Source organism: Tenebrio molitor, chromosome 4 (genome assembly GCF_963966145.1).
Source record: "Tenebrio molitor chromosome 4, icTenMoli1.1, whole genome shotgun sequence".
In the NCBI taxonomy this organism is placed as follows: Eukaryota; Metazoa; Arthropoda; class Insecta; order Coleoptera; family Tenebrionidae; genus Tenebrio; species Tenebrio molitor.
Window position 1 is genome coordinate 10,170,490 of NC_091049.1, and position 25,573 is coordinate 10,196,062.

The window sequence follows — 25,573 nt, forward strand, 5'->3', positions numbered from 1 at the left end:
TTTCATATTATTCATTCTCCTTTCTTAGGCGAGGGCGGCCAGCACAGAGCCCGCGATCGCGTATACCGCGTCAATGTAGCGTAGAGTTACGTTGTCATGACAACGAAACGTTTCACCAGACGATTCTTGGGCGGAGAAGTCAAAGCCCCAGCGTTCACAAGCTTCGTTGTAAACGAGATTTTGACGCGCCTCGACAGTTTTTACGCTTTTAATGTTGAACAAAATTAAAGCCAGTGATTTAAAAAACTTAATTTTGGTGTTTTACTATAGAAGCGAATTAGAAACTAGCGGTCGACCAGTGCCGAATTTAAATATTGTTCATGAACAGAAATAATACAAAAACAAAGTTGCATTTACCTGCCGGTTTGATAAGAATAAGAATTCAAATTGCTATAGATAATTTCAAAAAGGCAATCACATTTTCACATTCACCTCACACTTATCTCTGTTCCATTTAGAAGTCATTTTGTTTATACACTGCGTTTTTTATTTCGCTGAACATACAATATAAAATGGCTATGTTCAGTTCTAAAATGGAAAAGTCAATTCATTTGAAATAGGCAACCAAACTTACAGATCCATGAATCCTACGTTCAGTAAAATAAAAAATGCACGGTATATAGATATTTTAGTCGTACGTAATTTCTCTTTTTGTGCTGCCGTAGTTGCAATTGGCATTTTAAGTGGATGATTAGCGTGCGGCAATGGAAATGAGAAAATTCTAGTGCTGCAATGAGCAATCGACAAACAAGAAATCTAAGGCAAGAAAAAATAAACTAATTGTGACAAATCAAGTATTACTGAAAGACAATTATGTCTCTAATGTTATAAAACAAAAGGTGTTTCGTAAATATTTAAAAAATGCTAAAATGTATTAATTTTAGGTTTGGGGGGTTTATTTATAAAAATTTCGGTTGGTGACCTTGCAAGCTATAAAGTTGCGTTTGAATTTGAAATTCGAGCACTGACAGATTGACATTTGACATATTTAGTGCTAAATTGAATACCAACATAATTTTGTTTAAATAATATTTATTATGTTAATGATCCAAAATATGTTTTATTACAAAAGGCAGCACAAAAAATATTGTATGGTACTCTTGTGAAAACTCCATTGCTTTACTCACTCACATACAGCGCTCGACTGCGTCTCGCGCCATATTACCGTTCGTAAAGCAATGGATCGTTTTCAACACTTGTAACATAAATAACTATTATATTCATTTTTAATTACTAATGGTTATTTGCTTGTTTCATTTTGATTTGTTATTATTGCAATTTCTGAATTTGCTTTAGTACAGTGAGGAAGGACAATGGAGAAAAACCAATGGTCATCTTGAACATTTATTTTTTATGAAAACAAAATCAAATCACACATGAAAGGCATAAATCACGTCAACCACACTAAAATTGACTAAAAGTGAACAATATTATACACAATAATGAATTGGAAAGTAAATACTTACAATATAAATACTTACATTGTATACAAATTGGAATGGCTTCAACAAAAGTAACCCTCCAAATAAAAAGAAAAAAACAACAAAAAAAAAACATAAATAGTTGTGGAAAAAATTGAACTAAACACCAAAAATGTATGTATAAATACCCACGTCACCTAATCCTTGGCAACTTTAGTACTTTTCTTCTTGTGTATCCTCTTGTAGTAACTCTGAGCAAACGAATTAACTATCGACACGATAAAATACAAAATCATGGCGACCACAAACTTTTCAAAAATCGAACCCAATATGTTCCCACTCTCGACTTTCCCTTGCCCCCCGCTGCTTTTATGCAATTTCGATTTTTGTCCGTCCAAGAATGCTTTGAAAGGTACTTGTAGCTTATCACCGACAACTGGAATATACTTCAACCACTGCAGCGCTGTCACTATCAGAGTTTCGTTGAATGCGATTATAACGAACAACTTCTGTATGTGCATCTTTATGATGGCCTTCCCGATCAGAGTGGCCCCGAAAAATGTCCAAAATGGCACCAAGAAATGACCGCAAGTTATCCCGGCCAGGTCGAACAGCGGATTCGGAATCTATCGAAAACTTCAGTTAAACAAAACCTCCCAAAACGCTCAATACTAACGCTAGCGCACGCCAAGATTCCTAAGAATCCGACCCTCTGCACCAACTCCTCCACGAACAATTTCCCCTTTTCGATGAGAGTGAGCTCCGTCTTGTTGCTCTGCTTCCTCTTCAGCTCCTCGAATTCTTTGAGATCGTCGTCTTCGTCGTCCGGGTCGATCCTGAAAGAACCGCGCTGATAGGACAACTCTGAGCAACTTAAATCTACAGATCAACTTCAACGTGCTTCGACCGATCCTAGAATTGCAAAACAACTCTGAACAACGCCAAATTGGCGTTGTCTCGTCACTTCCGAGTTGCTTCATGTGACTCACCCTGAAAGTCTCGCCGCCCTCGCCATGAAGTAGGGGGGCAACTCTCCGAGCGCGGTCCCCGCTCCCCAACACATGGCCTCCAATCGAACCTTCGACATTATACTTAAAATAGACACAGCCAACGGGTTCCGCTCGTCCGGACATATTATCTCGTCGGGGTAGGGCGGTTCTGGAAAATTTAACGATTCGCATTCGTAGGCGGCTAGAGTTACGGCGGCTATGTGGGGGCCTAAGTACAGGAGAAACGTGTGAAGCCCGGTTCCCAGGCCTACCGATGACAATATGCCTGCAATATTTCAAGTGTCAAGTTTAGCGAGCTGAAACTGAAGGAATCGTTCTACCTAATCCTATCCAATAAGAACACCATAACAGTTTCTTGTACGCAACTTGGATAAAGCTCTGGTGGGGGCCGGCTGTGTTGATCAACAAATACGACGATAGTAGTGAGATCGACATTAATAAGACGATTTTCTTATGTTCTAGGACTCTGAAAAAACAATTGATTTTATTAACATGTAAGATTACTACGTAGGTGAAAAATTATTCAAACAACATTTAATTAATTCTATTATAAGGATTTAACTAATACTATGAAAGTGCATGAACAGTTACTATTGATAAAAATCGAAAAAACACTATTCGTTTTAAAAACGGAGATGAGTATTTTAAATATTATCTTTACAAGACTGTTGATTCAAAAATTTTATTTTTTTAAATTGGACAAAGTATGATCAACAAAAAAAAGAGACACGGAGCGGCTACACAAAACAAAACTTCTGAAAACGTATGGCGTAGCTTTAATCATTCTAACAGCAATGATAAATAGAGCTCCTTGTTGGAACTCAACAAACAATGCTGTTTATACAGGGTGAGCAACAATAACTGTTACAGTTGGCAAAAAAAAATTTTACATAAAATTTTCAAGACTGAATTGTACCTATTTCGGTTTGTTTTATTGACAATATTGACACCTGGTATACATTTCAAATTTAAACGTCTTGGTTTTTGTAATCTTTTATTAATAAAATGGTTTTCTCGTTGGAGCATGACATAAAAGTCACCAAAAATCACCAGAATTTATTGCCAACTCAATCAGTACTTGTTGCTCACACGGTAGTAAACGTACTAGAGGCCGATTTTAAGTTGACTTGCGACTGTCGCACTTGTTGTCATGGTAACGGCGTAAGAGAGAAAGATGACGCATATTGGTAATTAATTTGTAGGACAAAGATAGCTACACATTTGCGCTGCACCAGCTATTTGCCACCATGACTTGAAATCGGGCCTCTAGTTACCATATTCATCGTTCCCATTTCAAAAATATGATTCTGTTATGAATGTTTTGTTTCCGAGCGAATATAGTTTTAAAAACAAAATTCAGGTAAATCCCAAAATTGATTGATTGACAGTCTATTAAGTTACGACATACCTAAGTCTTCAGAGATTTTGTTTTCCATAGCCGTCTCTTAATTCTTTCTTAGTTGTTGATCAACAAGAAAATAAATCAAGGGTGCTAGTACCTAGTACCTTTTGTTTGATCGAAACGTCTGTTTCAGCTTAATCCTACACATATCCATACTTGCTATACACAGTCGTTTTATTGGTTTAAGAGAACACACAGTTTCTTAAAAATTGACGTTTTTTCACGTTTCAATGAAAAATTTGCTTACCAGTGGCGTAGCGTTTGAAAATAAACCTGCTAAATTACCTATTGTTACGAATGTAACATGCTGTTCTTGTTTATTTTTTTATAATTTTTCTCCATTATCAGATAATAAAAAAATAAAAATTAAATTCATGAGATATGGTTTATTATAAAGCGGCGTTTGAGACCACAAACTGTCTACGCCCATGCATTGAACGTCTTTTTTTTTTGCATAGGATTTTGCTAGGACATGACCAATAATAATTTGCAATACCTGTTCTGATTTGTTTTCTTTTTTAATCTTTTTTAAATCAATCAATCAATATTGAAAAAATAAAACAAAGCAATTTCAAAATGTTCCTACTTCTCACAAAAAATTCAAATATTTTTTAATCTATAAAGTTAACGTACACCTGGGATCTACGGAGATTTTATTTCGCCTCTTATCTCTTTTTTTATTGATAGTATTAGGTAAATACATATTTTGCTTAAGAAATTCCGGTTTTCACAAAAAAAAAAAACAATAAAAAATGTGAGCAGTAACACTCCGAGTGCATGTCAAGTTGCACTTGCGCATTCGAGATAATTGTCGACAAAATGCCCATTAGTTGATATACATTTTCCTGCGAATTATTATCGACATCGATAATGGCATTAGTGCATGAATATTGGCTGTGATTTGTCTGCATTTGTTGAAATTCAGATTTAGCAGCGATCTGGATGAATGAAATTCACGTAGAGTGAAAGACCTCCAAATTCCCATCACCGAAGAACGAACAAAAACAAGAGCAATTTTTAACAAGAAAAGTTTTAGTAGAATTTGTCAGAAAACCCTTGTACGGTCGTAGGCACTAAATATTGAGAGACAGATCCCATTAGGGTCTGTTCATGTCCATGAAAATCCTAGATATCGACTAATACAATGGCCTCCTAAATCCCTGGATATAAATCCGATTAAAAACATGTAGGGGGATTGCACAAAGGGAATAGGAAGATATCGGACGCATTAACATTAGAACAAGGGAGTTAGAGTTGAGGATCATACGGGAAAGCGAAACGAGCTGAAATTTAGGGGCCTTTATAGCGAGCCGGCCTCAAAATCATTTAATAAAGTGCGTACAGACATGCAACTAGGGATTGCAATTGCTGGATCCCTCATCCAGCAATCCAGCTGGATCCAGCGCATTTTTCGGCCTGCGATGCGATCCGCAAGTAATTAATTTTCAAATACCACTTACCAAAGATGATATGTTTTTGGAAAAATAGGTAAAGGAAGCGAAGAGCAAAGAAATAAGTTTGATTCTTGACTACCGCATAGTTTGTTATGATGAAACAGTCTGCTCAGTCAGCATGTTTGAACGTTTCTATAGTGTAAAAGTTTGCATCGACAAAGCCTTCATAGGCATTACGTGCAAGAAAATATTGGCTGCTTATGAGCCGCCTTTCGGCATTTAAATTTTTTTTTTAATTATCTTTTGGGTTATTTATTTGTTCATCATTCGCCTCATAATCAAACTTTATTTTCTTCTTCTTCTTTCGAATTTTTGGAAAAACTGGATCTACATCTAGTATGTTTACAATTTCCTCTGCGGAATTAATTACACTTTCAAAATTTTCAGCTGTGTATGTCAAAAAGTTTGACATTTGTTGTTTCATTAAAATCTGCAAAAGTGCAAAATAAAACATTTGGTCAACCGAAAAAGTCTAATACAAATGTATTACGGTAAATGGTGGGTATTAAGGTATTTTACAGCACTCGCACGAGGGGAAGCCGAGTGCTTGAAAACTAGTTTCCGTACTGTAAAATACCCATACATTAATTATCTCAATTTCAAGTGTTTAAACCAACCCAAAACTAATTTTACTACCTAAAATTTTACTGATTTGTACTGACCGGTCTAAATAATTAAAGTTTTTTGAGTATTAAAAAAAACGTTTCATTTCTTGAAAAAAATGGACGGCACTCCGTAACTGCGTAACATCGTAACATCACAGCGTCGATGTTAAATTATAGTCCGGACAAAACAAGTGTGAATCCTGACTTTATTAAGTCAAAACAACATGATAACGATAATAAAGCTTTATGGTAGGTTGTTCTCGAAAAGGAGCAGGTACTTATAGGTAAATACAGGGTATTTCACGAGTGATAAAGAGCCCGGCGGAATAGAAAATGCAACCCACAATACATTGGAACGTAAACCTGGACATGGGGGCGATAAATATCCGGCTTTTCCTCCTGATGTATTGTGGGTTGCATTTTCTATTCCGCCGGGCTCATTATCACTCGTGAAATACCCTGTATAAATACAGCGAGTTTTCGAAATTTTCTATCTGCAACTTTGGTGGTAGATAACCATTTGTTCCCCATCATAAATCTTACTACTATCCCACCTCCACCCGGCGGCACGGCAATTTTGCCGGAGTACATACACTATTACGGATAATACAATCAAGTAATAGTGCAGTGCTTATCAACATAATTACCGGCGTCTCGCCTCCACATTTTGACTTTTTTGTGTTTTATGTTCTGTGTCAATGTTAAGGAATTTCCTCACGATGTGACATGAGTATAATAATATACCTTTTTGAATTTCAACCACCAATGTGTTCTCTAAGTCCAAAATTTTTAAATTTTTAAAAAGAGATTGCGGTACTATTCCTGTTGCTGAAATTATAAATGGTAAAATCTTTATTAATATTGTTATCTTTATATTTTTATTTGAACATGATAAATAATTTGACTTAATAAAGTCAGGATTCACATTTATTTTGCCCGAACTATACGATGTTCTGTTGCATGTCTGTACGTTATGACATACTGAATATATTTTTTTTTCCGTTGACCGCTTGTTAATTTCAATATTAATGAATTCTTTTGTCTAAATTATAGTGTATTAATGGACCTCATTAATACACTATTTTTCATTAATCAACGATTTTTGCGACTTTGACGTTTTGATGAAATTTTGATGTATAAACAACCTCGAACATGCATTGTTTGCACTTACCAACACTGCAGCAGGTAGTGCAGCAGGGTTTTCTATAATTTATAGCTCCATAACTGCACTACAAATGCACTTTTTCAAAAACCGACATTTTTGGTTATAATTGGAATGTCATATTTTTCAAAGGTAACTAAGTTTCCGTTGCAACCGTGATTTTTACGTGAAATCGAATGTGAATGGAGTTGACGTCTTCTGACACTCTTTGTGGAAAAGTGAATAGAAAAATTTAAAAATGGCCTACCCTGAGGACAAAAAAAAAATTGAAGGTATTTATAAGGTCTCATCTTTATGGAAAAAGATGAAATTGGTTTTGATTTGGCTTTAATTTCAAAATTTGTCACCAAAAAAAAAGTTTGCGGTCAACGAAAAAATTTTGTAATCAACTCTTTTGTTAATGGGCGATTAATAATCTCAACTATTAAAGCCACTCACTCGCTACACTCGTTCGTGCTTGAAACAGTTTCGATTATTAATCGCCTTCATTAACAAACTAGTTTATTAAATAACTATAAATTTGCAATAAGTAAAAAATGTAGGTGCTTATTTTAATGGAAACAATTTAAATTATTTAAAACAGGGTGATTTACGAGGAATAATGAGCCCGACGGAATAGAAAATGCAACCCACAATACATTGCAACAAAAAGCCGGACATCGAAGCGGTAAATGTCCGGGTTTTTCTCCTGATGAATTGCTGGTTGCATTTTCTATTCCGTCGGGCTCATTATTCCTCGTAAATCACCCTGAATAATAATTGTCTCACCAGTATACCTACATTTATGTCACATCAGATTGTGTGACATAAATGTAGGTATACAGGTAAGATAATATCACAATATGTATAAGATTCACTAAAGTGTTAATGCTGCATTTTCAATGTTAAATTATCTAAAATTGCTAGGAATTTATCAGTATATTTAGAGCTTCGTCGAAAAGTCATAGCTTACATAAAACATTTGCTACAAAGCAGGGCTCACCAAACCGCTTTAAACGAATCATACTACGTAAGTGCATCACAAATTTCATAAGCCACAATGCAAAGGAATTAAAGAAAATCGATGACACCACATTTTTAACTAGATCTAACAAAACGACGGTTCCGATTTGTATCAAAATTAATAGACCTTGAGTCCTTATTAAAGCAAATTGTTTACATAAAGAAACATTCCAATCAGTAGGCATTTTTGCAGAAGTAATCGAGAACGAACGAAATTGCACAAAATTGCGTAAAATTCCAAATCACTTGTTCCATCGGCAACAAAATCAATAGACCTGGAGCCCTTATTGAGGCAATTTGCTGAATTCGCATTTTCGCGGAAGTTATCGTGAACGAAAGAATTTCATAGACAGATGTACGCACAGACGCGATGAGGAAAACCGCTTCTCTTTACGTTTCGAGACAATCAGAACTTGATCTTATCAATGACACGATTTTTCGACCCTATCATCATACTTCCATTTCCTTAGGGAACACTGAACTAAAACAGAAATGAGCTGCTTTGTATTGGTTGTTAAGAAAACGCATCTGAAGCTTTTTTATGTGAGGGTGAAGCCATTAAGAGTACTTGCTCGCAATGAGATCGAAGTTGTCTGATAAGTAATTTTTTCCACTCTCTACATGGTAAGTACGTTGTTATGACATTGATTTGGTGGATGTAGGTACAACTTTTTTGACCTACCGTTGGTTACTATTAACGACGGGATGTAAGTAACCACTTACCTCCCTCGGGGAAATAAGTGACAAAAATTAAACCAAACAAAACACTAATATGCCTTATGGTAACGTTTATTCGATTTCTGTGGCAGGGGGAAGGAACATGAAGCGTTTGCAGCCTCAGCAACTTCCATTTCTCTTTTAATTTTGTTCAAATTCATTTTACAAACTTTTGACACGACGCTTTTAATATTGACGTTTTGTGTGATGAAAGTCGTAGCAACCGGCAACAGACATACTAATATTTTATTCAAATATTTAAAATAAATTCATCAAAAAGAAAGTATGCAGTTTAAAATAACTTTGAGAGTGGAAAAAATATTATAAACAATTCGGGAGGTAACTAATTTAACCAGTCTCGGACTCTATTGCTACCCCTCGCTATCGCTCGGGGGCAAACTTGTCCTCGACAGGTAAATATTAGTTACCTCCCTTAATGTTTAAATAACTATTTCTTTTAGGAAGTCGTAAAAGTTGTTGCTAAATACGTGACAATCATTCTCATTAATTTACATCATTACTATGGATTCTGAGGGTAGAAACTGCACTGATGCCACAGAATCGGCGACGATATTAGTAAACTGTGACGTAATATAATTCTAAAGATGGAGCCCCACAGGGCTCATCATCCGGTCGAAACAGTCGAGACTGGCAAGCGGGCATCTATAATATTTTCATACGTAAAACTCCAGTTTCCAGGCGCTCGGCTATACAATCTGTTATCCACAACGAGTGACGCTAACAAAATTCAAGTTTAGTTACAACAGCCTCTAGTCAAAATTGATCTCTTGGTTTGCCTAATATACAGATTGATACACCAAGTGTGGAATAGACTTAAACCTACGATAGGTCCTAATTATAAACAAACAAAATACAAACTAAATCATTTTGTCCTACTATGTTAGAGAAATGTGTTGCAAAAATTATTTGAGAAGTGCACGAATAAAATAAAGGAATCTAATGAATTGGCTGTTATCAGCAGTGGAAAATAGTTACTTACGAAATGAGTGCGAGAAGACCTTTTTCGCGCATCAGGGCATTATTGGAGGTACGAGCGACGAAGGAGCGAGTGCTTTATTTGCGCGAATGTGCCGAATACGTCTTCTCGCATCGAAGTTCGTACAATATTTTTGGAAACGAACATTATGTCTGATTTGTCGTATACCCTTTGTGAAGCATTCGCACTAGTGCGCTAACGTCGACTTCACGCACTAGTATGCGTTCGCGAAATGTCATTTTGAAGGTAGTGAGTTTAAAAAAGTGTTTTTCGTCATATCCAGTTCATTCGTTTTGTTAGCCTTGAATTATTTTATTTACCTTATTGTGTCAGTGTGCTATTAGTGGTGCAGGTTAAGGGTGTGTAATTGTCAATAAAATAATGGTAGTTTAATCGGCATGTTGTTCCGTTGTTCGACGAGCAAATTAAAAAAAAAAGAAAAAACTTGCTCCTAATATTATTTCACTTCAACGACTGACCACCTGATTTCTTTTCCTGAAAGATGAATCGGGAGAAATTGTCTATTTTATGGCCTCCTTATTCCCAGAGCTTAAACCCCCGCGATTTTCTGGTGTGAAGCTACATGAAACAATTTGTGTATTCAAGTTCTGTAAATATCATGGACGAACTTCATGTACGCATCGAAAATGTCGTAAGAACAATTTGTCAAATCCTTGGAGTTTTTAACTGAGTGCGAATTCCCTAAATCGTCGAAACATAGACTGTATCGATAACGAAGCGCCCTAATTTGAACAATTTTTATAAACGCGATTTTGTTTTTTCTTTGAAGATATTCGCTTCATATCCGAAACGCTACGTAAGTACTAGTTTACAAGCGAAACTTTTTGTTCTTTTTTTTGTGTTCCATTTATTTATTCATTAACGCAACTTCTCCAGTCATTACCAAATGATGCTTAAGGTTGCATATTTTTTCGTTTTCACAGTATATTTTTTTTCAGGGCCCTATTGCTGGTTTAAATATTTACCACACTTCATGAATAACTCTGTATTTTTCCTCACAATCTTTGCACTTGATTTTATAAATATATACTCAATTTTTTCTTTTCCCCCACTTTATCTTTCGGGTTGCCGAAAAGACTTGGGAAGCGATGACTTGAAATGAAAATCACCCTTACATCGAGGCTCTGGAAGATTTTTTCAGTCATTTAGTGACTGCACATTATGTGAGGGAATGTGACAAATGGTATCTTCTCTGGCGTTTCTTTTTGAAAAGTCGAACATTTTCTATTTCCATATGGTCACAGGTTTATCGATTAAGTCTAGTTCGAAACCATACACTTGACCGCATCTTCACTTGTGCTCAGTTCTTTGTTGAAGGTAAATTTATTTAACGGAGCATTTAAAAGCGTGCTAATCAAAAATATCGGGTTCGCCATTTTATGTTGTTGACAATGAGTCAGCTGTGCTGCCAGCAAAGTGTACTGGTGTGCCTCCTGCACACCAGAAAAAAAAACAAAGAAAGGTGCAAAGAATTAAAATTTAAAAACTTTCAAAGTTGAAATGTAAAACGGCAAAACAATGTTTGGCAGTGATGAGAGCTAATTTGTTAATTCCGTGAAAAACAATCGTTTTCACGGATCTGTCATAAGAAATAAAAACTCGATTACAGTTATAGTCCTACAGAAACTCTAGTGGAATTCGGCTTTGGTTGTAAATTCATGTTTGTCACTTGAAAAATAGAATTTTTTTGTTCGACACTGTCAGAATTTGAGAATTTTCTCCTATGTGAACGGATTTTGAGAAATGTCACAACTTGTCAAAACGAAACGTCAAGCTAATTTTAAAGGTTTTAAGCGATTAGGAGTCTTTAAGGGGCTCGTCGAACAAAAAAACGTTGTATTCAACTCGTTCGTGTGTAAATTGGGCCTTTTTTGGCACTGGTGGGCCTTTAAAACGCTCGTTTCACTCGCGTTTTAAAATGGCCCACGCGTGCCAAAAAAGGCCCAATTTACACACAAACTCGTCAAATAAACTACTATTATGCTGCAGCAATAATCCTACTGATAAATGGTAATGAGGGTTGTCAGTTTGGGGTTCGCAATGTTACCTTCAGGCAGGGATGTTACAGGTAGTGGTAGTTGTATTTATGACAACGATTATTACTTGATAATAAAATCTTATTCTTCGGTTGTTGTTGTTAAATTTACAACCAAAGCCAAATTCCACTAGAGTTTCTGTAGGACTATACTGAAAGCTCCCCCCCTATTGTAGACAACGTGTTTGTTCCCTTCTGTGTTCGTAAGATAGGGGTTTCATTGTATTGCATTCAATAAAGGAACAATCGTTAAGGATTTTTGATCAAACGAGGCGAGAATTCAATATAAGGAGTCTACATCATGCTGAAAATAATTGATATCAAGATGGAGTAAAGAATACAAACTATTACATCAATGATTTTCTTGTACGGGTTTCCAGTACATTTCTACTCTACTCTAAGAGTGTTAATACTCGTATGTAGTATGTATTTCTGTTTGTTTTATGCCTCACCAATTAAACTAATCATTTATTTTTAATAACATATATGTACAGCGTGTATCTGAAATACTTGTGCTAATTTTAACCAGTGGACGAACTCGTTAATTTATGAAACTTTTTTCTATCAAATTTTGCAAAATTCGTAAACGTTTTCCAAGATTTTTTGCGTCAAATTTTTATCAAACGAGTCGTTTTGTGTGTTTAACTAGTCTCTATTTCTTTGTAACCATGAGAATTTTAATGATTTCATTTTTTCTGTAACAATGTAACTTTTTTGACAAGGCTACAACAGAACATTTTCGCCTTTACCCACAGGAGGGTATACATGTTGATGGCTATTTTTTTTCCAATTTTAAATCAATTTGTAACGCTTTTTCGTAAAAAAATTCTAATTGAAAAAAACCTTTCATTTAACAAGCTCTCTGCTACGTGTTAAAAAAAAATTAACAGACGTATTTCAGATACACCCTGTATTTTCAAATAAAAAGTATTAAACAAAACATTGGCACTAGCAATTTTTGGAACATTCGAAAATAAAATTATGAACAAGGAGTAAACAGTTTCTCGTCAGCGGTTTTCGTGGCTTTATTCCGGTTTATTACGAATCTATATCTAATAAGAATTATCGTCACATTCATTGATTTCTGTTTACTTGAAAACAACAGTTGCAACTGAAGTGAAACTTCGTAACAGTAATATTGAGATATGTACAGGTGTCCCAAAAACGGCGCACTAACGGTGCACTACGGTGTAGAAGAGATTACCGTAAACGTGAGAAAAATGTTAAAAAAATTCTATTGCAAGGTACTGATGTAGAGGGTTATTATAAATTATTGTAGTCCAAGTAGGCGTAAAAACTAAATGTAAAATTTATGGTTGCCGCTCCATATAAAAAACATCAAGATAATATGAATAAGTGAGTACACACCGTTCACACACAGAAGTTAAATTGGATGCAAAACAACTAAATATTTTTGGATTCAATCTGAACGATTAATCACTGTTGGGTGGTGATATTAGCCGTTCAAATGATATAGTCGTCTTTGTATAACTACTTAAAAACTTTATTGTATGACAAAATGTTGATGTACAAGTGTTAAGTACCAAGGATAGTGGTAGACTCTTGTTTTTACCGCTATATCTCGACTTAAATAAGGGTGGGTGATTTCACCCCTCTCACAAAGAAAGTAGGCAGGACTACCTGCTACAGTACCTGTTTCTAACAATAACGTTCAAAATTACATTATTTTGTACATATACCGCCCCCCTTGAAGGCACGGACTTCAAAAATATTGGAATTAGCGAAGATCGAACATGGTTATTAGAAAAAGGATTGTTACATAATAAACATGACAAAAAACATTAAAAAATACAAACATTGAAGTCAATTGTAAAAAAAGGGTTAATGCATAATTATAACAAATATTTACACGATACAAACATAGTCTATTCATTCGCTGGCAGAACGCACACCTTTCGCGTGGCTCTTTTGAAGATGCCTTTGACAGTCTTTACGGACACTACGCGCACAACACCGTCACTTCCGGGATGAAGTTCTACGATGCGTCCCAATTTCCATTGTAGTGGCGGCGTGTTGTCCTCAACTAGAATCACCATGGAACCAACTTCCAAGGCGGGGGTGGACGGTCTGGAACCGGAACCACGGAGCTGCTTGGAACGATTGATGTTTTGAACAAGGTACTCCCTTTGCCAGCGGTGCCAAAAGTGCTGCCTCATCTGTTCCACTCTTTGCCATTGCGTCAATCGGTTGATCCTCGTCGTCGTAAGATCTCTTTCGCTTATAGAAGTTAATGGCTCTCCGATGAGGAAGTGACCAGGGGTTATGGGATTAAGGTCATTAGGATCGTTACTCAAGGGACACAAAGGTCTGGAGTTTAGGACTGCTTCAATTCTTGTTAACAGGGTATACAATTCTTCGTAGGAAAGCACGACTTCTCCAATTGTTCTCTTTAAATGACCTTTAATGGATTTTACGTTTATTTCCCAAATACCGCCCATGTGCGGGGATCTGGGGGGAATGAAATGCCACGAGATACCCTTATTAGCCAGATTTTCTGTAATTTGACTAAATGAAGCTGACTTTAGAAATGTTCTTAGTTCCAGTAATTCTCTATTGGCGCCAACGAAATTTGTAGCATTGTCCGAATAAAGATGGTACACATGACCACGTCTTGATATGAAGCGTTTTAGCGCATTCAAAAAGGTTTGAGTCGTTAAGTCACCAACTAGTTCTAAATGCACGGCTTTAGTTGAAAAACAGACAAAGACGCAAATATATGCCTTCACAGTACGCTTACTGCGACCACGACATTCCTTGATGTAAATAGGCCCGGCATAATCTACGCCACTGATTGAAAATGGTCTGGTTGGTTCGACACGGGATTTGGGCAAATTACCCATAATAGGATACATAACGCTTGGTTTGACTTTAAAACATTGCAAACACTGGTGCAAAATCTTGCGTACCACACTGCGTGGAGAAATTATCCAAAAATTTTGACGTAACGCGGCTAAAGTTCCCTGAACACCAGCGTGCAGTTGCTCAATGTGCACGTGTTTGACTAATGCCTTAATCAAATGGTGATCGTTTGGTAGCACGATGGGATGTTTGACATCGTAAGTTAAGGATGAGTTTTGCAACCTACCTCCCGCGCGAATTAAATTATCATTCTTGTCGAGAAAAATATTTAAGCACAGTAAACGTGATTTCTTGTTAATCGGTTTGTTTTGTTTAAGGCAAGCTAATTCATCGTTGAATGCAACTTCTTGAATTAAACGCATGATGGCCTTCATGGAATCTTTTAATTCTTCACATGTTAAAGAACTAGAGATTTGCCTTTGGTTTGGCTTCCTACAATTGTTGATGAACCGTAATACCCATGACATTACGCGTTCAGTTTTTTTGTAATTTGAAAATTTTGTAAGAAGCGGTAGTTGTCTTTCGCGAGAATGAATATTGGTCAGAGTGACAGTTCGCCGTTCTGGAATTTCAATTTCGTTTAAGTGAGCGAGTTCTTGCAAGATCTTAACCCATGCACAATAAATAGTTTCAGGTAATAGATCGTCCCATCCAATTTTCAAACTCCAGCATTGTTGAAGGATTATTTTTGCTTTTACTACTACTGGCGCCACAAGACCCAATGGATCGAATACCTGGGCAGTTTTAGACAGGATTTCGCGTTTTGTTAGTCTTTTCGGAATGTCGCACTGTTTTACCTGATAGCGTAACGAATCGTGATTAGGATTCCAAAAAAGCCCTAACGTTTTAGTGTAAGCATCCTTATCGAAACTGACGTTGAGATTAGGCTCGTGACTATCTGGAATTAATGCAGGATGATTGGCGGCCCATTTACGTAATAAGAAACCACCATGAGCTAAAATTTGAATTATTTGATCTCGTAAAGTGATTAGGTTTTCAAGTGAGTCTCCTCCCGTCAGAAGATCGTCTACGTAAAAATCCTGTTGAATTGCTTTAGCGGCTTCCGGGTAGTGATTTACGTTTTGAAGAGCTAGTTCTTTAAGACATCTTGTTGCTAGAAAACTGGCCGGTTTTGTACCGTAGGTTAGAGTGGTTAATCTATACGTTTTTAGCGGATCTTCGGTGTTCTCGCGCCAAACAATTCGTTGATAGTCACTGTGATCGGGATGTATTTCTATCATACGGTACATTTTAGCTATGTCCCCGTTTACGACGTATTTAAAAGTTCTGAATCTCAACAAAATTGCAAAAAGCTCTGGCTGGATTGTAGGTCCTGCCATAAGATTGTCATTTAGACTTAATGCATCAGCTGAGCGAAATGACGCGTTAAAAACAACTCTTAACTTGGTCGATGTAGAATCCTTGAGTACCGCGTGATGGGGCAAATATGTACAGTTCGGTTTATTTAATTCGCAACCCGGAACTTCCTCCATGTGACCCAAAGAGATGTAATCCCGCATGAATTGCACATAATCTGATTTTAGTGTAGGCCTTTTGTTTAGGTTTCGTTCCAGATTGTTAAAAAACTTTACAGCACTATCGCGGTTTGACTTGAGAATTGGAGGATCATTTTTTAATGGCAGTTTAACAAGAAACTTTCCGTTTGTTTGTCTGCACGTATTTTGAATAAAATGTTGCTCGCACATAATCTCTTCATTTGAAAAGCATTTTTGTTCGGAAGGGTTGCTGCATTGTTCTAGTTCGAAGAATTTCTGCACCTGGTTCTCTAAAATGTCGGTTACCGACGTTAGAGAAAGCGAGCAGGTGCTTGAGCTATTGTTATTGTTCATATTTAGTGACCCACCCGCAATGAAACCTAAATGGGTATTTTGCAGCATTAGTTTGTTATGGTTCTTCAGTGTTATTTCCTTGCGGTCTTGACATAAAAGGTTCCAAAACAAATCAGCCCCGATAAGTAAGTCTACTGGTGCAGTTTCTAAGAATTTCGGATCGGCTAGCTGTAATTCCTTTGGAATATTTATTGCAGACATGTTTATGGTCACCAGGGGAAGATTTTCGGTTATTTTTTCCAGAACAAAACAACTTAAGTTCGCCGAAAACTTATTGTACTGAGACTTGATGTTTACCTGGACGGCCTGTTTGATGTTCGTCGAAATTTGACCAATTCCGCCAACGGTTATATTTACGGCTTTCTGCTGTAGACGTAATTTTTTGGAAAATGATGACGTAATATAACTGTTCATGGACCCTGCATCCAGGAGAGCTCTACATTTATGTGACTTATTATTACGATCTTCTATGAGAACGATCGCGGTTGATAACAAAATAATTGATGATTGGGACCTCATAGAATGAGCGTTTAAACTTTCTACCTGTGCTGGTGTTTCATTGGTTTGCGTGATTTGTCTCTCTTTGTGAAGCAGCGTATTGTGGCTTTGATTGCATTTACGGCATTTGAATTTGGACTGACAGTTGTTAACAAAATGATTGGTTCTTAGACAATTAAGACATAACTTCAGGTTTCGAGCTCGAGCGTTTCTTTCCTGTACATTTAATTTTGTAAATTCATTGCACTGAAAGATTGTATGATCGTCATTTTTACAAAATGTACAATGTAGTTTGTTTGTGGCAACATAAGATGTAGTGCTTCGTTTTTGTGACATATTGTTTTTTGCATTATTGTGATTCGGATTGACGTTCGATTTGGGGTGCAATAGATTTAAGGATTCCAACAACTGACATTTCTTTTCTAAAAATTCGATCGTTTGACCGTAAGTTGGAACCTCGTCGGTTAATGTAGCCTGCCATTCTCTTGCAAGATTGTCGTCTAATTTGTCCACAATTATTACGACTAGAAGAGCGTGCCAAGTATCAATCGGTACTTCTAGCTGTCTTAACGCGGCAACATTTGAATTCAACGTATCTAAAAAACACCTAAGTGACGAATGCGAGGCTTTAATTACTTGGGGTGCCTTTGTGATGGCTATTATGTGATCGTGAACGATCAGCCGTTTGTTGCAGAACCGTTTCTTTAAGATATCCCACGCTACATTATAATTTTCTGATGACACCGTTAATGACTCGACTGCTCGCAAAGCTTCACCAGATAAACATGATCGCAAATATTGGAAACGTTGACAGTTGTTTAGCATGTTGTTTTCGTCTTCAATAATGGATTTAAATGAATTTTGAAATGACAACCATTCCTTATAGCAACCAGTGAAAGATTTTAAATTTAAAGTTGGCAGATTCAATTTGATTGATTGATCACGATTAGAGCAATGTGAATTAGCGCTGGAACAACTACCGTTAGGATTCGCTGTGGCCGCAGTGTGCGGTGGAGGCGTCGTTTGTCTAATTTTTGTTTGAATTGATGATAATACATCGAGATACTTTAAATCAATTTCGTCGCGGTCCTGAGTCTGTGTCTCAATCGCCTCTGATGAAAGATCGAGTGATTCAATTTCAGTCTGTACCTCGTCATATTCTTTGAATATTTGTTCGATGAATGTTTTTCTAGTTTCTAGTGGAGACACATCATTATCATTTGATTGAAAATTAGACACAAAGTTCTGAATACGCGTAATTCTAGCTTTTAATGAGGTTCTTTTCCTTTTTAGAGCCTCTAATTTGGCAATTGATTCATCTAATAAGGATGTCTCGGGCATAATGATTGATTTGATTTACGTGGTCGAGATGAAAATTTGCGAAATTAGGAACAATAGAAAAAGTCGTACGTAGTAATGCAGTTTGGAAGGGAAATTGAAAGGATTGAGAGCCACTAACCTTTGTTGATGTCTTGAGTGATGATCGCTTCGCTGCTACCCAATTCGGTGACTATTCGTGCTGCCCTTTTGCCCTTGCTGAAGGTGACGAAATCGTTGCTGCCCTCTGGGTGTCGAAACTGTTTCTTGAATTGTTGTTGTATTACACTTGTTATTACACTAGACGACCGTCGTGTGATATGGATTTAATCATCCGGCTCGAAGGACCAAAATTATGAACGATTAATCACTGTTGGGTGGTGATATTAGCCGTTCAAATGATATAGTCGTCTTTGTATAACTACTTAAAAACTTTATTGTATGACAAAATGTTGATGTACAAGTGTTAAGTACCAAGGATAGTGGTAGACTCTTGTTTTTACCGCTATATCTCGACTTAAATAAGGGTGGGTGATTTCACCCCTCTCACAAAGAAAGTAGGCAGGACTACCTGCTACAGTACCTGTTTCTAACAATAACGTTCAAAATTACATTATTTTGTACACAATCGTTAATTAAAAACAAAAAAAATAAATAAAAATCTCATCATCGCACTTTTCACCTAAAAAATGACAGTGACAGCAACAAAAATTTCATAACATGAGCATGGCCTTCTTCGACTACAATAATTTATAATAACCCTGTATATCTTTAGTTAAGTTGTATTATTGTTAATTGCAATATGTAATTGATTGATTTGTTATATCACCATGGGAATCAAAATTAAATGAGTTTAGTGTCAGTGTTTTATTTTTGTTTTCATTTATGTCACGTTGCATAGTGCTAAAATGTAGGTAAATTTTATTATTCAAACTACCTATAGGCCGTGCCAAACCCAAATAACTACCACCTGTTGAATTAAGTTGGTGAAAACAAAATTACACTAAGTGTATAATGGCAATTTTGATATTAATAAAATGCTAGACCAATCAAATCTAAGTACACAACGTTGCCGGTTGATTTTCTGGATAGAATGCAGTGTTGGTGGTTATTTTGTTTTGACAAAGGCTATACATGCAACAATGACAAATTTATTTACATTTAACCCTCCACGATTTGAAAATGTAAGAATTTTTTCCATATTTTTCTCATATACATTTAAACATCCTTAATAAATAATTGCATGTGAAAGATCTGCAGTAAATATAATAAATATAATTTCTTTTCCATTCCAATAAAAAAAAAGAATAAAGCACTCTATCCGAAACTAGAAAACTCCAATTAAAAATTATTTGAAACCTAATCTTCTGTGCGATATCACCGCATTTCTTTGGACAGTTTCCAATAAGAATTTCCCATGACAATCAAATTTATTTTTATCTAACCTTTGTCGTAACTTTGCACAAATTATACAAGTTCATTGACTCGATTAAATTTTAACATTTTTTCACTACTGACCATCTAGGAGCCCCAGTTTTACAACAATGTTCAATTATAATCTTTAGTTGTTATATATCATAAATTCTTCGTTTGTAAGTTAAAGTGGAAAAATTTCAATCAAAACATATTGTTTTTTAGTAATTTCCATGAAATCCAATTTATTTATACACAAAAACTGGCTCACACGACGGTTTGACCAAACCCACTGATCTCAAAGTTGCTTCACTTCGACGAAGGTTTCGTCACGTGACGTTTAGGTAACAAAATCGCATCAGTTGTACACATAAATATAGTACAGTAAAGGCAATACCAATCAAACTGATAAACAAAATCTATACAACGTGTTTCACCAAGAGTACGAGCCTGACGAAGACTAAACGCAACACAAAATACATTTCACAATAGGAACTAGATTTATTAAAATTATAAATTGTGGTTTTGGACACCCCAAACTAACACAATCGCGGAGAGCTTTTCCACGAATGTGTGAAAAAGGGGAAATTTAAAAAAATTAGGAATGTCCAAACTACTTTATGTAAAAACATCATTTATTACACCTAGTTACTCATGGAAATCGAATATTGGGTTGCATTTTAAGATCGTCAAGTTCGTACCCTTACGTGAAACACATTGTATATTTAAACTTCTTTATAAACAAAATTGATAAGCCTGCTTTTATTAGCTTTTATGTATGGTAATAAACTACTGTATAAACTCTTTATCTCGTAAACACTGTACTGTAGTAAACAAATAAACATTTTAAGTTTCCGTAACACAAATTTTAATTAACTGTAAAATTACCAATAACTACTACAGAAAAAAAAAGTGACGCATTAAAGAATTTGTTTGAAATTTCTTAATAATATCTACCGGTGTCCTACGTAAGACTTTCGAGACTGATATCTCGGTTATTTGCCAATGGATTTTTATAAAATTTAAAATGCAGATATTTTAGATTTAGACGGTGAAGAGTAAAATTCCAATAATCCACAATAAAACATAATTTTTACATGCCTTTTTAAAATGTTAAATCACTTAAGATTTATATTAAACAGTTGATCGTCAATAAAAAATGCTGTAAAGAGAAACTCGTCTTTGAAAGATGTTTGGTTTGCAAAAAAAAGCAAAAAACTATGGCTGCAGATGACGTAGACGCGTATGAAACAAATGCGCACTATCGCCGAATTTTGCTCACCCCTGTTCGCACAAATCCAGGTGACATTTGTGGTTTATTGTTATTTATTTACTTATAGCAAAATTTGTTTCCTTTTTCAACAATATTGCAATTTCTGCCATTGTTGTCTATTTTTAAATTAAATTTTCAATAAACCTATTGAATTTTACTTTTCTAATAAAGCGCGCCCACATTTCATCAATTGTTTCAAAAGGTAACTGCTCAAATGCCTTCAAAATTTCAATTAAAATTTTAACAACAAAATCTAATCTTGTCGTTGAATCAGACGAGTGATTTAGTTAATTATTTGTGTAGACACCTATTTTTTAATGTTTAACAATCTAATAATAATTGCGTTTAATTTTCAATAAAGGAAACATGTGTTAAAATTATTTTTTTTTAATCTGAGGTAATTTTATTATTTCTAAGTAAATCTTCACCGTCTAACATATCTGCATTTTGAATTTCATAAAAAATCCGTTGGCAAATAACCGAAATATTAGGCTCGAAAATCTTACGTGGGACACCTGTGCAGGTGGACCATCAATTTTCAATTTCTGATGTACGAAATGGCCAAAGCATTTTTTATAAAATAAAATAAATGTGAAATTTGACTTTGATAGCGTTTTATTATCAAAGTAATAAAGCAATTCGGACTTTTTTCTTACGATCTTAAAAGTTGGTATTTAAATCAGGATAATAACTGAATAAATCGACATTTAATATCTACGAACAAAGTGGTAGTATATTTATGGTAGTATTTTAAAATGACGGAAATCATCAAACGGTGGTAAAGTTTGATTTCCAAGGGTCTCCAAGATCTTACAAATCCAGGACCGTACCGCCAGTTATGATTTACAGCTGGTTGTTTGCGGTAAGCGAACATTGTCAATCAGGAATTATGGCCCATCGAGGATTGTCGTCATAAATTACTCACATTTTGGTACCAAAATTATTATGCCAATGAATTTGAAATCAATGACTCCTTCATAATTTTTAATATCAGAAATGAGTTCTCTGTGCTATTTTCAATCCAGGGAATCGATAAAAAAAAAATAAGTAATTTTAATTTTTTCATTTTTTAGCGTCCTGACGCCATTTGGATTGTCTGTTTGAAAAAATAAAAAATTCATGTACTTTCAATCTAGATTATTGACCGCAAAATTCAAATTTCTAGGATGATTAGAAATATGGTTTATTGAGAATGTGCTATACGACGGTCCACCCTGTATATGGAAAAAACGTATTAATCCGTTGTGACCCTAAGTTATGATTTTCCGTCGAACAGTTACCTCAGTTAAAAACATATTTTTGTCCGCACCTAACGAACAAAATTTAATATAATATTTATAACACATTTAAAGGTCAAACTACTCGTACCTTGTTATCTGTCTGCGTATCTATTTATTTTTGCTATTGTTAAACTAAAATTAGACAAATGGAAAAATCTAAACTCTTCAAAACAATTTGCAACAACCACAAAGTCTATAATAATGCAGCAATACTAAAACAATAAATTTACTTGCTTAGAAATCATTTCATTGGTTGAAATTCAATACAGTGCGGTGATAAAGTAAGGAACAAAATTTATAATTGCGTTATTTAATGTTTTCAAGCAAACCGCGCGGAGAGGTCAATTTTATTTTTTAATTAGCCACCTTATGACATAAAAATTTTACTTATGACGTCATGTATTTTTCCACAATGACGTCATTATTGTTTTTTTTTAAATGACAACCCCAATTTTTTTGCTGTTTTTTATACAGTCGAATGCAAAACATTTTGGTCGTCAATGTCACTAAAAAATTATTCGATTTTGTCAGAATTTTGTAATTTACATTGTGTAATCAAGGCTTATTGTCATCAAAAAGTCAAAAATAATTTAAACGTCAATTTGTAGCATCATGAGTCTGACATCCCCGCTCCAATATCACAATTAACGTCAAACAAATAATGTAAGGGTTAAGATCGATTTACAATTGGGTATTTCAAAGTTTGTCAAAAAATGACACTGATGCCCAAAATATTTTGCATTTAACTGTAGATGGTCCAACTACCTAAATGATGGTGTAAAAAATTGGTACCTTACATAACAATTTTTTTTAGAAAATGAAAATTTATTAAAAAAATTTAATTCAATTTTTAATTTAATTGTAAATCAAAAATGTTATTTTTTTCTATGGGTTTAATTAAAATCGAAGGTTTATTTTAATAGACCAAACAATTTACAAGATTTGCGGCACAGAATTTGCGCTGAAACGGAACAAATAAGCCCTGACATTATTGAGCGCAGTGTACAAAGTGTCGGCGAGTGCTAAATGGTTGGGCGTGGGACAATTTCAACATTCAAAAATATGAAAGTTGGACGTTTTCACAAAATCACTCAGCACAAAAATAATGAAAGTGGAAATTAAAAAAATTACTGCAATTTTGGTTAAAATTAAAAAAACTGTTACGCTGAGTTTTGAGACTTGTATTAATTAAAATAAAATTGTTTCAGCCACAACAAATTTTATACCGACGCGGCGTAATAATATTCGTGACTAGGAATCATAGAATACAATATTTTTCTATCTTCCTCGCTCTCACGCATCTACCATATGAGAAGGGAAGAGAAATTAATTACACTTCACTTGGCCTCTATAATAATTTCTATAATTATTTCAAGTGATATTATACCATACCCTGGGCCACTATTAGTTTGATTAATATTTTATGATTGTTTACCGAATGTACGATGGTAGGTCCTAATTATAGGAAACTGCTCTAGGCAAAAGAAATTGTTTGTGTGTTTACAAAACGGTAAAAATTTACAGTGCCGCTATGTTGACTGAATTTCTCTTCTTTAGGTGTACCAATATGTGTACATAAAAAATAGAAAACAATGGAACGTTCCCTACATTCGCAATTATTTTCAATTTAATCCGACTGTGAATGATTTATGACATAATTAAAGCCACCAGTTCTACTTAATAAAAAGACACTCACTTTTTGCCGTATGTTGTTAGTAAAACGAAAACCTCTCTGGTCGAATACTCTACTGTGGTTAAGGGTCTTTTCCACAAGACAAGACTCTCCTTTTCTTTGCGTTCATTTTCTTTTCGTAATTTTTCGTTAAGATCGCCGAAGCCCCCAGAGACGGTTTCATCTGGAGCAACTGCAGTTCCGTTGGTGGTATTTTCCTTCCTTTTTGTGTTTGTAGTCATCTTATATCCCAGTCTTTGAAGCTACAACAAATATAGAATAAAGATTGCAGCGCGCAAGCAACAACAGCATCTTGGGAGTCCTGTTTCAAAAACTAAACACAAGTGCTGACAACAAACAGAAATAAGACATCACTAAAATAAGCAACAAAAAAGTAAAAAGCAACCAACATCGTCGATGCTCACAACAAATTCGGCCATCGCACTCGCCTTATCAGTGACCCTCTGACCATCTCATTAGCTTCGAGGCGCCCTCTAAGCAACAAAAACACACAAAGCAACTACAAATCACGCAAAAATGTCCCATACCAACTCGGTCTTATTGCCAGTGGTCTTTTGGCCCCGCTTCCTGCACTCCGTTTTGAGCTGCTCCTTCGTCATGGACAGGAGCTCATCAGCGGGCTTCGCACGTGTCGGGTTACTACTATTCGGCACATTGACCGTGCGGCTACTCAAAGAACTGACGGATATCGAATTTTGTGAAGTGCGAGAGCGAATTTTTTTCCCTGCCATCCGGATATCATGCGGTTAGTTTTGGGGCTACAAAAAATTTGGGGGGTGTTAGAGTTGATCCCGGATTCGTATAAATACTCGCTATGTGACAATTGGTTAAAATTATCTGTTGTCTCGGTGCCAATTTGTGGAAAGTCCGCTGCAATTACTATTACAAAAATACAAAGATTTCCGACATAACCTCAAACTAAGTGGGGCAGAAATCGTCATGAGAAGCGACCAAGCAACTAAAAATTTAACGGAACGTTACCTCTGATACTTACTTTGCTTAATTAAATTTAAAAATTCAACTAAAATCACACATCACCAAGTATACAAAAGTGGATTATGAAAGTGGTACGGTTAATTGACGTACCGATTCGAGGGCGCAACTGTCAAATCGCCTCCAATCAGATCAAAGAGCGGGTTGATACATATGTTGTTCACCTTTTTTTTTCTTACCAACAATAGCAGGAAAATAAATTGAGACACGTTAAGGACACGTGGACCAGGTGGGTTCGTTCCCATGTTTACATTAATAGATAATAACCACACAACCGCCTTGGCACGAGGCATTTATAAAATTACTGCGGTATGTTTACGTTAGTAGGGGAACCAAGAGCAAACTGGATTTTCAAATTAATTAAATTATCGTTATTTGCTTAAGCCAATTATGAAACTGATTAGATCGGCTAATGGATTTGTTATCGCGTCAAGAGATTCGTGATTAAACAAGTAAATTATCAGTAGCAAATAAACAACGGAAAGGATTTAAGTACAGTTTTATCAAGTGACCCATGATTACCTATTATCAAATGTCAACAATTGTAATA

At 35.5% G+C, this 25,573-nt stretch overlaps 1 protein-coding gene across 5 annotated transcripts; it reads right to left on the reverse strand.

Annotated features, from left to right (window-relative positions):
* Positions 1-1,331: 1,331 nt before the first annotated feature.
* On the reverse strand, positions 1,332-25,340 carry Tango5 (Transport and Golgi organization 5). 5 transcript variants are annotated; one of them, XM_069045825.1, is made up of 7 exons: positions 25,203-25,340; positions 24,558-24,788; positions 24,034-24,272; positions 2,752-2,897; positions 2,411-2,696; positions 2,098-2,257; positions 1,332-2,047 (listed from the first exon to the last, which is right to left on the reverse strand). In XM_069045825.1, exons 2-7 carry the CDS (start codon positions 24,759-24,761, stop codon positions 1,619-1,621), a joined length of 1,464 nt encoding a protein of 487 aa, XP_068901926.1. In that variant the 5' UTR covers positions 24,762-24,788; positions 25,203-25,340; the 3' UTR covers positions 1,332-1,618. The 5 variants fall into 5 exon arrangements, with proteins under 5 accessions (XP_068901926.1, XP_068901925.1, XP_068901930.1 ...); XM_069045824.1 differs by lacking the exon at positions 25,203-25,340 and adding an exon at positions 25,025-25,182; XM_069045829.1 differs by lacking the exons at positions 24,558-24,788; positions 25,203-25,340 and adding an exon at positions 25,025-25,183.
* Positions 25,341-25,573: the final 233 nt, after the last annotated feature.

Coding starts and splice junctions, on each gene's coding strand:
- Tango5 (XM_069045825.1), bottom strand. CDS start 24,761: ATGGCAGGGAAAAAAATTCGCTCTCGCACTTCACAAAATTCGATATCC. Junction 24,273..24,557: donor CTGGCAATAAGACCGAGTTG/GTATGGGACATT, acceptor TATTTGTTGTAG/CTTCAAAGACTGGGATATAA. Junction 2,898..24,033: donor CTAACAACATACGGCAAAAA/GTGAGTGTCTTT, acceptor TTGTTTTTTCAG/AGTCCTAGAACATAAGAAAA.